Here is a 14,506-nt window from a genome sequence, read left to right on the forward strand (position 1 = left end):
AAAACAGCTTATAAATCATACAATTACTGTATGTTTTTTTTTAATAATGTAAAAATGCAGGAAGTTTAGGGATAGCTTTAGGGTTAGGGGATATAATATAAAGTTTGTGCAGTATAAAAACACTATCTACGGAAAGTCCCCATAAAACCCAACTTCAAAAGTGGTGTTTTGCGGCCCCCTAGCGTCCTGGTGGACCCATATGCCTTGCAGACTGCTGTGCACCCCCCATAACGGCGCCTTTTAAATGAGGAATGTGTAAATGAAATATGCAATGCTACACACAGTAATCTAAAAACGTGGGGGAAAATAATAACAATATTAATAAAATAATAATAATAAAAATTGCAACCTACCTTCACTTGCATCCTTAAGTGGATTGGGGGCGTCATTATCAAATCGAAAGTATCGCGAAGTGAAAGTGAACTGCGCGAGCCACCTGAACGTCTGCTGCTGAGTGCACCGTGATCTTTTTCTCTGAAAATAACGAAGAATTGCTTTCATTATGTCCAAAGCTCATGTACTGAAGTTAAACTCTGATAATGCAGTGAGGGTAAGTTCATCTCCGTAAAATTTATATTATTTCCACTGTCAACAAGCCAAAGAAATTTAAAGTAACGCGTGTGCGTCTGTTTTAGCTGTGACAGTATGGCTCCTAAGAAGATTTAAAAGGCCCTTTTTCTTGTTCGTTTGACGATTGTTTAATATAAAACACTACTGGAAATTTCTGCTTATATGTAAAAACAGAAAAATCCTGAGTCACACTTCCTCATCCACGAATGCTGAAAGTGAAAGTAAACATGAAGCGCGATCATTTTCATGGACAAAGATAGCCTAACTATTTCTGTTGTAATTGTTCTGTGTTACTTTCATCCAGATAGAAAACTACCGCCAGTCACTGTATAAGCAGGTATGAATTCACTACAAATAATACACATATCCTATAGGCTATTTGGAGTCGTTGCACTGTCGTTGTTTGCGCTTACAATTGTCATTGTAATGGCAGGCAGAAGAGCTGTTCTCCAATCACATACCTTTGAAGATCTCACAGCTTGACAACCTGCTGAAGGTATATTTATTTTTTAAATTATTTTTCATTTGGCAGATGCTTTTATCCAAAGTGACCTGTACCTTCAGGTATTCACGTGTCAGTACTGTACATGTGACCTTGGAAAATTAACTCATGACCTTGGTTTTGCTGCCCATTGTTACCAGTTAAGATATTTTACTTCAACTCCAGCATCAAGTGAAATGAAAAATACTTTATGGTTTTAGGGGGATGAGTTCAGTATCACTGACCTCTCGACTCTCCATGCACCCCTGGACATTCCCATTCCTGACCCTCCTGCTGCTGACGATGAGGTTAGCATGTGGCTCATGGTTCATAATGATGCTAGAAATAGATTACCCTGTCTCTAACCCTAACATTTATTAAAATATATTAATAGGAGATGGAGACAGACAAAAATGAAGATGATGAGAAAAAGAAGAAAGGTAATTTTGCACACACACACACACACACACTCACACACACACAAACAGTTTTATATGGCCAGTCATGTTCCAACCCTGATTCAATACATGTCTGACTGTAAATATGAAATGTTCTTGAAGATCTTAATTAGCTAGTTGTGCTTGATAAGGAACTTTACAGAAAGGTATGTGCCCTTTAAGTAGAGGCAGAAATATTGCAATTATGAGTTCGGAGCACATGATTGACTAAGCAAAATCACAATTCTGATTCTAAGACTATGTCCACACTACTGGGTTTTCGTTTTAACATGCTGTTTTAAAATGAAAATGATCCTCGTCCATATTGACGTTTCCACTGCGTTTCAGAAAAGATCCACACTACATGATGTTTTATTAACAAAGTTTGGGAGGAGCATGTTCAGATAATTAACCTAATCAACAGGAGTGGAGAGCATTCAGTTAATCAACTCAATTAACGACATGAAGTATATATACAGCAGTCTCACCTCTATTTGTTTGACAGTTTTTCAGCATCCCTCCACCACCCCATCTCCTCACTTCTAGTTCTAACTATTCTTACCACACCGGGGGAGTACTCTGGGTTCGGACCAAAATTCTGAGCTTGCAGCCCTCCCCCTGGACAGCACGCCAATGCAGAGTTTAACTGCACAATGGCTGCTAAAATGGACAACAAAGTCAGCAATGCTTGCAGTTCCGTCTTCATTTTATTATTTACACGGTCGTCGAGGCTGGTCTGTTATTGTCATGTTCCAGTAGTGTAATGGTCACATGATAGAGGCTTGACGAATCAGGGTAGGATACGCAATTATCCAGAAGACCCAATCAGGGAGCGAATGTGGGCAGCCATGCCTTCGTTTTCAAGAGTCTATGGCTGCATCTGAAAACTGGAAAATGCTGCCTTCTGAGGACACATTTCAAGGTAGTAAGGCATCAAGGCATGTCCGAATCCAATGTTAGCTTCACTTCCTGTCTCATGAGATACCTTGTTCAGATCGATTTTTGAAGGAAACATAGATGTATCCTTAGCTGCCTTTGATATCCCACAATCCTGTGTTTTCCATTCTGTGACAGTTGAGCTAGAAAAATAAAGATGGCATCCAAAAGTTGCATTTGCTGCTCAGTTTGTGTGTAAATGTATGATTTTGACCAACATATTTCAATTTTGATATCATTTCTATCGAGAAATTACTACTGTAATAATTAAATATTTGTTTAGTTCTCACCAAAGCTCGCTCTATTTTGCTGTAGATCATTAAACTGTTACTCTGCCTCAGAAGTCTGTCCGAAATCAATTTCGTGAGGTGCCTTCACGCACAAACGCTGCCATACAAGTCATTCTCTTATAAGACAGCGAGGCAGAAAGACAGCTACCTAGGTTTTCGGACGCAGCCTATGTTTTGGTCCGTCTTCACTGAAACGCAACCCCGGAGTTTTCAAACTAAAACGTGGTCTGCAGCATTTCCAAAAGTCTCCATTGTTGAGGGTCGAAAACTCCGAAGAAGTGGACACCAGGAGTAACCGTAGCTGTCACGTGCCTGTTCACTCCAGACTCCATTTCCCATAATCCACCCTTGCCTATCACATGCACTCACTCCACCAATCACCTATTGCCACATACTCCTGAAGCTCTTGTCCTGGACTATAAAGGACTCTCACTCACACATACACATTGCGAGGTCTTGCTTACTCCTGTAACAATTCTGAGCGTTTATTCCCTGTCTGCCTATCTGTTCTTGATCCTGTCTGGTTACCCGTTTATGATTCCTTGCTGCATACCTCTGGACTGTTTATTGTTATCTGGACTGTGAACGATATCTGCCTGCCCTGATCTACTGCCTGTATCCTGACCACGATTCTGCCTAGCCCTTGCTGTTCCTGTTTGCCCCTGCTTTGACTCTGCCTGTACGACCACGCTACTATTTAATAAAGCTTGCAGATGGATCTCTGCCTGAGTCCCGCCTCGTTACAGTAGCAAAAGTTAGGTGTTTTAACGAAAACGCACTAGTGTAAACAGGGCCTAAGTGGGAAACTCGGAATTCTAGATGATACACGACAACACGAGTTGCAGAGTTGTGACATTGGAAGAGGCATGTTGATTGCAGAAACACTGATCTATAATATAGATCAGTGATTCTTAAGGCCCCGATATACTCACAGGGAAGTTCTTTTTCATTCTTCATTTATGGGTAAATAGAAGTTTGAAAACCTTTGTAGCGATATACTGTTAATGATCATCCCAGTGAGGCCATGCCTTTTTATTTTCTCCATCAGTCACACAAGTTGAATCAATTTGTTTTTTTATGATTCTGTTTTCAACAAATTCTTGAGGCTTGCTGGCAAACGATCCATGTTTTGTTTTTTCCAAGATGACACTGTATCCTCTAGGTTTTAGTACCTCATAAGCTAAGCATGTGAATTAGCTAAGCACTAATAGTACCTCATTAGCTCACCCAAAAATTAAAATTCTGTCATTAATTACTCATGTGGTTCCACACCCGTAAGACCTTCATTTATCTTTGGAACATTAAGATATTTTTGATGAAATCCGAGAGGGATATGACGTGGGCTCAGTATTGGTCGAGGCTGTGTTCACGTGAGCACCACGACGCATGCGTGTGATGCTGACGAAGGAGCCGACCAATAATGAGTCGGCTAAACACGGAAGCTCTGCAATGCGTTCACTGCGCCAACTGCGTAACAGACTGACAGTTGTTGAATAAAGTTCTTTTTGTTTTGTTTTTTGCGCACAAAATGTATTCTCGTCACTTCATAACATTAAAGGTCCCGTTTTTCATGGTTTTTTGAAGCTTTGATTGTGTTTATAGTGTGCAATATAACATGTGTTCATGTTTCGCGTGTAAAAAAACACAGTATTTTTCACATAATTTACTTATCTGTATACCGCTGTTCCCACTGTCATAAAAACGGGCTGATGATTTCCTTGTTCTATGAAGTCCCTCCTTCAGAAATACGTAACGAGTTCTGATTGTGCCAGCGGTTCCTGTGTTGTGATTCGACAGCTCTGAGCGCACCGTGCCTGGAAAAGTCACGCCTCTTACCATAACGTGGAGATGCACGCGCTCAGTGTTATTGTAAACATGTCTTTAATTTTACCCTATTAATTTGAGCCGGAATCAGACCCGGTGATTGGACTGCGGGATGAAAATAACAGCGTTTCGACGACATGGCGACAAACACACTCTACAAACGCAACTCTTGTGTATTCCTGTGGGCGGAGGTTAGTCAAAAAACTGTTTTAGTGACGTCATTAAAGAAGGAAGTAGAGGGATGTAGTCCAAACTGGCCGTTCGATGTAGGCGACTTCTGTTAAATAAAATATCTCGCTTGGCATTGAACTTTGAGCTTTAAAATTTTACAGATTTTATTTATACTCTAACAACAACATTATATACTAACTAAAGTTTGAAACATGGGATCACGAAGAACGGGACCTTTAAGGTTGAATCACTGCAGTCACGTCGTCTGTTTTAACGATGTACCTTTCTGGACCTTGAAAGTGGTGGTTATATTGCTGTCTATGGACGAGTCATATACCTCTCTGATTTCATCAAAAATATCTTAATTTATGTTCCAAAAATGACTGAAGGTCTTACAGGTGTGGAACGGCATGAGGGTGAGTAATTAATGACAGAATTTAAATTTTTGGGTGAACTAATCCTTTAACAGCACCAAATAACCTGGTCATCATGAAAATAGTATGACTGGAGAATAACTAGAGAATCTGCTGAAAAAGTGGATAAAAGTGTTATGCACAGATTAGATGAAGATGAATGTTTACCAGAGTGATGGTAAGAAGAAACGCAGATAAAATAGGAAGTGCTTATGCTTGTCAAACCATAACTGTAAATATTGAATATTTTTGTAATGTTACATTTTCTTGTGCCAGCTCCCAAGTGTGGCTTCATTAAAGGAAATGAGCGGATTGTGAAGTTGCTGGATATTGTAAAACCAGAGATAATGGCCCTGAAGGAGACCTGCATCACTGTAAGTGGGCAAAAGTGACTCATAGATCAGTTTTCAGTATTTTCCCAGACTGTAGTATGGCAACTTTGTTCTTTACTTTTCTTCAGGTCTCTTGCTGGATTGCTCATCTGATTCCAAAAATAGAAGATGGAAATGATTTTGGAGTTGCAATTCAGGTTATTAACCTTTAGTTCTTTAATGAAGATGACTGGTTTATAGACAGTGATCGACTATTGCACATAAAGTTTTTATTTCTGAATATTAAATATAAGCAGTGGTTAACATGACTGGTTGATATTTTAGGAAAAAATCCTTGAGAGAATTACTGCTGTGAAGACCAAGGTGGAGGGTTTTCAGACCAACATTAACAAGTATGTGCAACTATTTCAGTTCATTTATTATGCATACTATGGAAGCTTGTTTCAGGCATGTAATAAAAAAAAAGTTAATTGCAACTTTTTTTTTTGCAATTGCTAGTTTTATCTCACAATTCTGACTTTTTTTCTCAGAATTGTGAGATATAAACTAGCAATTGCAAGAAAAAACTCTGAACTGTCGAAGTCGTAATCAGCTTTTTTATTTTATTTTTTACAGGTTTTCATAGATTATGTTTTACACTGCCCTCATTCATTCATGTTGTCATGTTGGTAATCAAAGTATGTTTATCTGCAGGTACTTCTCAGAGAGAGGGGATGCAGTGGCCAAAGCTTCCAAAGACACCCATGTGGTGAGTGATCTATCCAATCAACTTATTAGTGTAAACTTTTTTGTTTAGCTACAGTTATTAAATGGGGCTTTCAATATCATATTCTTAGTTTTTGCCATTTAATCCTTTGATGCACGAATTGGGAGATAATCTGAGTACTCTGAAAGGATTTTCAGTGTTTTTACACACATTACCTGAACATGACGTGCAGCGAACAGCCAATCATATGGATCATGGAGAGCATCAGTTTGATTCACTTCTTGCGAGTCGACACAATTAATTCCTCTGTTGAAGATTAAGTGATCATTATGAAAAATATCATGAATTTAAATGCATTTACAAGGCAGGTATATGCAGCAGCATAAGTTTGAGAAGGTTGCTGAAAGAAAATATCTGACAAGTTTAAATAATTTAAATTTAAATTATTGGTAACACTTTAGTGTACAATTATCACTATTAACTAGTTGCTTATTAGCATGCATGTTACTAAAATATTGGCTGTTTATTAGTACTTATAAAGCACATATAAATGCCTTATTCTGCATGACCATATTCTACTTCCCCTAATCCTACACCATACATAAACTTAAAGGGATAGTTCACACAAAAATGAAAATCCTGTCATTAATTATACACCCTCATGTCGTTCCAAACCCCTAAGACATTCGTTCATCTTCAGAACACAAATGAAGATCTTGTTGATGAAATTTGAGAGCTTTCTGTCCCTCCATTGACAGCTACGCAACTGACACTTTGATGCTTCTAAAAGTTCATAAGGAGATCGTAAAACTAATCAGTATAAAGTGAGCGGTTTAGTCTAAATTTTCTGAAGAGACACGATTGCTTTACATGATGAACAGACTGAATTTAGGCTTTTATTCACATATAAACATTCATCAACTCACACATCAGTTGTGGTAAATGGAAACCCAAGTATGTTTGCTTGACGTGCGAGAGCCAATGAGGTTCATTCTTGTGTGTTACGCAGCACGTTTGAGCTTCCGTAAAAACCAATGAGGTTCATTCTTGTGTTACCCAGCACATTTTAACTTGTGTAAGAACCAGTGAGGTTCAATTCTCATGTGTTACGCAGTACGTTTGAGCTTCTGGTTTGTTCATGCATCAAGCAGGTTCAGTTGAGTTTCTGTTTATGTTCGCTGATCAATGTTTATATGTTTAGTCATTTAAAAGCTTTATATATTATTTATATGCTATAGTATTTATATGTACACTGCCCTCCAAAAGTTTGGAAACACCCTAGAAAAGTGGGGTTTTGGACAATATTGGCATGAATCCTTTTTAATTTGTGATAATTTTGCACTGATAAGGGACAACACAAACTACGAAAACATATTTTATTACATAAACAGTTTATACATAGACAATCGATTCATCAAAATATCCACCATTAGCAGCTATCTGACCTAAACTGGGTTCTCATTGGTTCATTGTATTCTAAACTTAATTGGCAATCAATTGTTGATTTGATCAATCAATAGTCAGGCATTTTTGAAGTGAGAGATGCAAGGGGAGGAGCTTTATTGCATCAGATATCACAGCTGATTGGTCCAGTTTTGGTTTGCAGTCTCTGACCCAGAATAAAACCTGTGAGGCCAAATCTGCTATCTACTATCTTGAGGCCAAACACAGAGTTTGCTCAAACTAATCTCAAATTTACCTGGGTGGCAACTAATACTGGCTTCGTGCAACAGGCCTCAGATTTACACATTGACCTCATCACATCAGAACATGTTACAATATAGTTTCAAGTCACTTTCATACCATTTTTGTGTAGTAATAATAAAGGGCATGTTCTTTTGACAGATGGATTATCGCTCTCTGGTGCACGAGAAGGATGAAGCAGCATATTCTGAGATCAGAGTGATTGTGCTTGATATACGCGGTTTCTACGTGAGTTGTTTACATTTATTCATTTGGCAAACAGCTTCTAAATGAGAAACGCTACAACACAAGTGAAAGATATGGCCTTTACAAATGAATCATGATAATCGTGGACACATCTGTATGGCTGTAGATTCAAATGTCTGTTGTTTGTACTCAGGCTGAACTGTATGATGTCATCAGCAAGAACCTGGAGAAAGTGACAAATCCCAAAGGAGAAGAGAAGCCATCCATGTACTGAGACAGATGCTTACTGGGACCTAAATATATGATGTAGTTGTACAACTAGACAAGTTTTCAGAATTTCTCATTTCTTTTCATCATTTTTCACAATCTAGATACAGTAGATACATGACACTTTTGACAGTAGATCTATAAAGTGAGTACATATTCATAGGACATTCTTAAAGCTAAGAACCATATTAAAACCAATGATTTTACAAAATATCCTCAGTTTCTTTATCTACATATTCCACGGTAGGAATATGTCACACAGAATGCTGTTATAACATACAATAAATTCCAACACAGTCCAGTTAATTTATTTGTTTTATTGTAACAAGCAACAAATGTTTACAAAACCATTTTGGATCACCTAAAGAATAAAAGAACTTATATGGAAAAACTCATGAAATGAAAATGCATCTTTGAGAAAAAAAAACAAAAAAGTAGTGATCAATTCTTTCATGAAACAGGAACAAAAATCATACATTTATTTTCTGGAAGGTGCTACACGTTTCTCAAACTTCTGGTCCTTCTCCTCCTGGAATCAACTGGAAAACAACAGAAACAAATGGTTTCATCATATGTAACAAAGTGATGTGTCATGTTGATTAGCATTCATCTATTAATGAAATTTTTAATTATGTTGAGTTTTGGTAATGTTATGAAATAGGATATATGGATATATCCATATTAATGAAACCATATTAATATATCCAATTAATGTAACCATATTTCGACAGATGTAACAGATCAAACAGCATGTCTCTGGGTTTGCTTGTTTGAGAGTGTTGAGATTTTTTTAAATCTCTAATTTTAAACAAGATAAGCAAAAATCAAAGATTTGGAAAACTTCACAGACACATTCAGGGGACACCTTAGACTTACATTACATCTTGTGAAAAAGCATTCTTGGGCACCTTTGATTATTATGTTTAGTTTTATTGTTCGATATAAAAGAATATAATTATTATCATTAGCTATGTTTCCATCCAAAGTTGCACATTTAACTTGTGCGCAATCCCATGTGTTCAAAAGCACAAAGTTGTAACTTTCTTGGACATTGGCGCAAAATATCTGTAATAACAATTGAATTTGCTGCAATTGGAGAAGAAACTAGCTCTTTTTTCCTCCATCATAAATGATTTGTGCCTCAGAGCGTGCAGGCGAAACACTACCGTGTTATCTTGTGTTCGGATGCTGGTGTTTGGGAACACAATCGTGTGAGATGCTTCTGGGAGGAATTAAACCCAATCATTTTGATATGACTTTGGCTCAGGCATTTCTGAATGACCAAGACAACCTTTGAGATGCTGTGCGATGCGATTGGTCCGGTGGTTAGTCCAGTTATCCAATCACATCCTCCATCCTCTGTGCATTGAGGGATTTATTCAGTAAATGTGATTCCATTGTAGTTTATGCGTCTTCTAAACACATCTTGGCGATTCCATCTAGCATTTTTCATGCAATATCTCAAAATGAACATAAAATTAGGTGGATGGAAACATATCTATTCTTCCTTGTTTTCATTTAGTGAAAACTGATAAACTGAAACAAAACTGTCAAAAGACTGAAATTTATATATATATACACACTACCGTTCAAAAGTTTGGGGTTAGTAAGATTTTTTAATGTTTCAAAAGAAGTATCTTCTGCTCACCAAGCCTGCATTTATTTGATTAAAAATACAAACAAAAACAGTAATATTGTGAAATATTATTCCAATAGAAAACAGCTGTTTTCTATGTCAATATACAGTCAAGTGTAATTTATTCCTGTGATTAAAGCTCAAGAAACATTTATGATTATTATCAATGTTGAAAACCAGTTATTTACATTTTTATTTCATGATGCTGTGATGAATAGAAAGTTCAAAAGAACAGCATTTGTCTGAAATCTAAATCTTTTGTAACATTAAACACTACTGTTCAAAAGTTTGGGGTCAGTAAGAATTTTAATTTTATTTTTGGGGGATAGAAATAAAATTAATCAATACTTTTATTCATCAAGGATGAGTTAAACTGATCAAAATTTACAGTAAAGACAATTATAATGTTAGAAAATATTCTATTTTAAATAAATGCTGTTCTTTTGAACTTTCTATTCATTGAAGAATTTTGAAAAAAAATTGTACACAACTGTTTTCAACATTGATAATAATAATGAATGTTTCTTGAGCATCAAATCATCATATTAGATTGATTTCTGAAGGATCATGTGACACTGAAGACTGAAGTAATGATGCTGAAAATTCAGCTTTGATCACAGGAATAAATTACACTTGACTGTATATTGACATAGAAAACAGCTGTTTTAAATTGGAATAATATTTCACAATATTACTGTTTTTGTTTGTATTTTTAATCAAATAAATGCAGGCTTGGTGAGCAGAAGATACATTAAAAAAATCTTACTGACCCCAAACTTTTGAACGGTAGTATATATACATATTACATACATATATATATATATATATATATATATATATATATACATATATATATATATATATATACATACATACATATATACATATATATATATATACATATATATATATATATACATATACATATACATATATATATATATATATATATATATATATATATATATATATATATATATATATATATATATATATATATACATATATATACATATATATATATATATATATATATATATATATATATATATACATATATATAACAAGCTCAACTGCATTCTAACAGTTTGTCTGTGCAAATTTGGTGCAGTTTTGTGACTCTTTTTATATTACATGCTAATGGAACTTTATCAAGAGACTAAGATTAAATTGGAATTACAGAATTACAAATCATTACAATTAAAGAGACAGCTTTCGTTAGGCCATATGAGTTTGATAATTTCAGGTCACACATAAAATGTAATAAAAGTAAACAAAAATACCATAACACAGGCTATGACAAAAATAATGAGTTTTACTCATATTACCTGTATGATTATTATTCATACACTTAAATCTATCTCAAAGCAATTGTTGTCAATTCATTAAGTGTGATATGTGGATTGATACAGTATTTAAAGATTATGATTTAAAGATGAACTCAATGATCATACCATTGTGATGTTATTGCCATTGAGCAGAATCTGATCCAGTTTTGTGATTCTTCTTCCCTCTGGAGTGATCTCACTGTGACAAACAACACTTTTGTTATGGCTCAATAACAAATAATGTTTAAGATGAAGCATGAAGTGTTAAGTTTTCAGAAATGTACAATTTCATACATTTTTATAGAATCTTTATCCAATTACATACTTGATTTTATAATTCTAAAAAATGTGGAACCACATAAAAAGTGGTATATTTTCCTTACACCTTAAACACAGAGTACACTTCATTTTCAAAAAATGTATTCCAAGTGATTTTTTGAATCATAAATATATAATATAGTATCACTTTATAATATAATAAAATATAACAGTGGTGTTTTTGTTCTATTGAACACATTGAATGGAAAGGATTCTTTATCAACCGTTTTTGCAATACTCAGATGTTTCGTAGAAATTTCAATTGTGCTATTGAAATGTACACTGACATGTTGGTGACAAGACAGGTGGATGCCATTTTTTGGGGAAACAAAGCAAAGACACTGATGAGACACAAGGGATCCTCAATTGAAGACAGCATTGCTTTAATTTCAAATGTTCAATTATCTGACTTCTTTTATCATGCTGTTTTAAGGAAATAAAAATTAGGCATTTTGAAACTCTGTTAAGAAGAACATCTGGCCCCTAAATATCCCAGAGAAACATCTAGCCTACATTGGAATATTAATATATATTCATGTTCATATCATGTATATTTAGTTGTATGTTAGAGGAGAAGTTTAAAGGGTGAAGCTTCGGAGCATTATGAATCTTTTGTGTCGAATCATGATTCGGATCGTGTGTCAAACCGCCAGACTGCTGAAATCACGTGACTTTGGCGCTCCGGATCGCTGATTCGACACAAAAGATTCATAACACTCCGAAGCTTCATGAAGCAGTGTTTTGAAATCGGCCATCACTCTATAAGTCGTTATTTTGGGGGGTTTTTGGCGCACCAAAAATATTCTTGTCACTTTATAATAGTAATATTGAACCACTGTACATGAACTGATGTAAATATGTTTTTAGAACATTAATGGATCTTGAGAGAGGAAATGTCATTGCTGGCTATGCAGGCCTCACTGAGCCATTGGATTTCAACAAAAATATCTTAATTTGCGTTCTGAAGATTAACGAAAGTCTTACGGGTGTACAACGGCATGAGGGCGAGTAATAAATGACATTAGTTTCATTTTTGGTTGAACTAACCCTTTAAGTCAAAGGGTGCATAAATGGGGTAAAGAAAATAAAGAAATATATGTTTATGTTTTAGGTAGGAACATCTACTTACAACTCTGTCACATCCTCAAGGACCATGTCTGATTAAAAGAATCAAGAAAATGTAAAACATCACAAAGAATGCATTACATTATGAAATGAGTACATTCCTGCCACAGTTTTTGAATTCAGTCTCTTACATTTAGAGGACAAATAAATTAATAAGTGAATGTGTACCTGTATTATTATTGGCTACTTGTATTTTGCAAAATTAAGTTAAATCTAATCCTTAAAAAATTAACCATCACAAATATGTGTCAGCGTTTTTTCCAGCAGTTAAAGGATACTGACAAAGTCGTCGAACCCGAGCAGAGTTCCCACAATCTCTTTATCGTTCTTCATGACGATGTGAATCCGAGAGCCAATGCATTTATCCACCAGCTCTGAAAGACATCATACAAGTCATGACAAGCACAATCAATGACAATTGAAGCAGTGTGAGACTGAGCTTGTGATGTCTGCAGTATGTGCATACTGTGAACAATGTGTAAAACTCACACACAACACAATGTGTTTGACCTTCCAAAACAGGGTGAATAATAAAGCAATGATATCGGCTGTCACGGTTATGCCTGTAGTTCAAAGGGATCAAGAACTGCAAATGTATTGTATTATTAAAGAATTCACGGACAATTCTGCGACCAATAAGTGGTGTGCGATATGACAAAATTAGAGAGCAAAATTAGGGAGTTGGTCCCTTTTTATCACTTATTTACATGGTATCAAAACTAAATATTTTTGCTACTTAAAGAAAACCATGAAGGTTGAGTGATTAACTTTAATAAGATGTTTCGCATATCACATCTCTAAAAGTGAAATACACTATACGACTTGCAAAATCATTCATTACCATTCATACAGAAATCGACACGCCCCTTTCAACGTCAAAACTCGGCAAACTCGTCTATCATCTAGATTTCTGAGCTTACCCACTTGTAAAACGACCTAGTCATGACGCTTGGTCATTCATGTGCGTGTAAATCTTAATTACAACATTTCCAACTCTAACGTTACTTGAAAGGCACATAAATTAATGAATAAACCTAATTGTCAATGAGGGTATGGGTGCGAATTCGGACACAGACTTGCATTTTAACAGAATTCATCCACAATGACTGTAGGGACTGATTTCAGTTTATATCTTTGCTACGAACCACCGAAATTAAATAAAATATCGAACGGTTAGGCATACTGTTAGTGTACACGTGTGTCCAATAACATAAAAACGTACTGAGATTTGAATGCGACTTACATGGAACTCTATGCTCCCTACTACTACAACTACAAAAGTTAAACCAATAAAGCAAATAATCAATTAAAACGAAAGTCGCACATACCGAGAGGTAAAAGCTGCGAAGGATTTGTTGCCGCTACTGCCGCCATTTTGATAATAGACCTGAATAATCGGTCACCAAAATGTATGACAGACACTAGAAATCGATACTAGCAACCATCGATTGTTTGAAACGCGCTTGGCGCACACCAGCAGGAGGCGCTGCGGCTCTTCCGCAGTTTTCGTTTGTCGTCCAGACGGAAGATAGTAGACATACGTCAATAACAGATTAATTTTTTTTCTTTTAAAACCTGACAATGTTATGAAATATTCTGTGTTAATATTATTAGTAACCTTATAAGCAGGGTTTCTCAAATCCAGCCCTGGAGGGCCATTGTCCTGCACAGTTTAGCTCCATCTCTACAAACACCTAGACAAGCTAATCAAGGTCTTAAGAGTAACTAGAACATTTACAGATAGGTGAATTTGATCAGGGTTTGAACTAACTCTGCAGGGCA

The 14,506-nt window shown here is 35.7% G+C and overlaps 2 protein-coding genes across 3 annotated transcripts; one reads left to right on the forward strand and one right to left on the reverse strand.

The window, feature by feature from the left end:
• Nucleotides 1–388: 388 nt before the first annotated feature.
• psme2 (proteasome activator subunit 2) lies at nucleotides 389–8,708 on the forward strand. The gene is made up of 11 exons (XM_048170729.1): nucleotides 389–550; nucleotides 875–907; nucleotides 1,004–1,066; nucleotides 1,273–1,359; nucleotides 1,446–1,491; nucleotides 5,399–5,496; nucleotides 5,583–5,651; nucleotides 5,779–5,846; nucleotides 6,148–6,202; nucleotides 8,006–8,092; nucleotides 8,244–8,708. The coding sequence occupies exons 1-11, from the start codon at nucleotides 503–505 to the stop codon at nucleotides 8,322–8,324; spliced, it is 735 nt and encodes a 244-aa protein (XP_048026686.1). The 5' UTR covers nucleotides 389–502; the 3' UTR covers nucleotides 8,325–8,708.
• On the reverse strand, nucleotides 8,620–14,206 carry lsm5 (LSM5 homolog, U6 small nuclear RNA and mRNA degradation associated). Of its 2 annotated transcripts, XM_048170730.1 has the most exons (5): nucleotides 14,053–14,204; nucleotides 13,003–13,098; nucleotides 12,729–12,756; nucleotides 11,408–11,480; nucleotides 8,620–8,856 (listed from the first exon to the last, which is right to left on the reverse strand). In XM_048170730.1, exons 1-5 carry the CDS (start codon nucleotides 14,096–14,098, stop codon nucleotides 8,824–8,826), a joined length of 276 nt encoding a protein of 91 aa, XP_048026687.1. In that variant the 5' UTR covers nucleotides 14,099–14,204; the 3' UTR covers nucleotides 8,620–8,823. The 2 variants fall into 2 exon arrangements, with proteins under 2 accessions (XP_048026687.1, XP_048026688.1); XM_048170731.1 differs by lacking the exon at nucleotides 12,729–12,756 and having other exon boundaries at nucleotides 11,408–11,490; nucleotides 14,053–14,206.
• Nucleotides 14,207–14,506: the final 300 nt, after the last annotated feature.

Source organism: Megalobrama amblycephala, linkage group LG20 (genome assembly GCF_018812025.1).
Source record: "Megalobrama amblycephala isolate DHTTF-2021 linkage group LG20, ASM1881202v1, whole genome shotgun sequence".
In the NCBI taxonomy this organism is placed as follows: Eukaryota; Metazoa; Chordata; class Actinopteri; order Cypriniformes; family Xenocyprididae; genus Megalobrama; species Megalobrama amblycephala.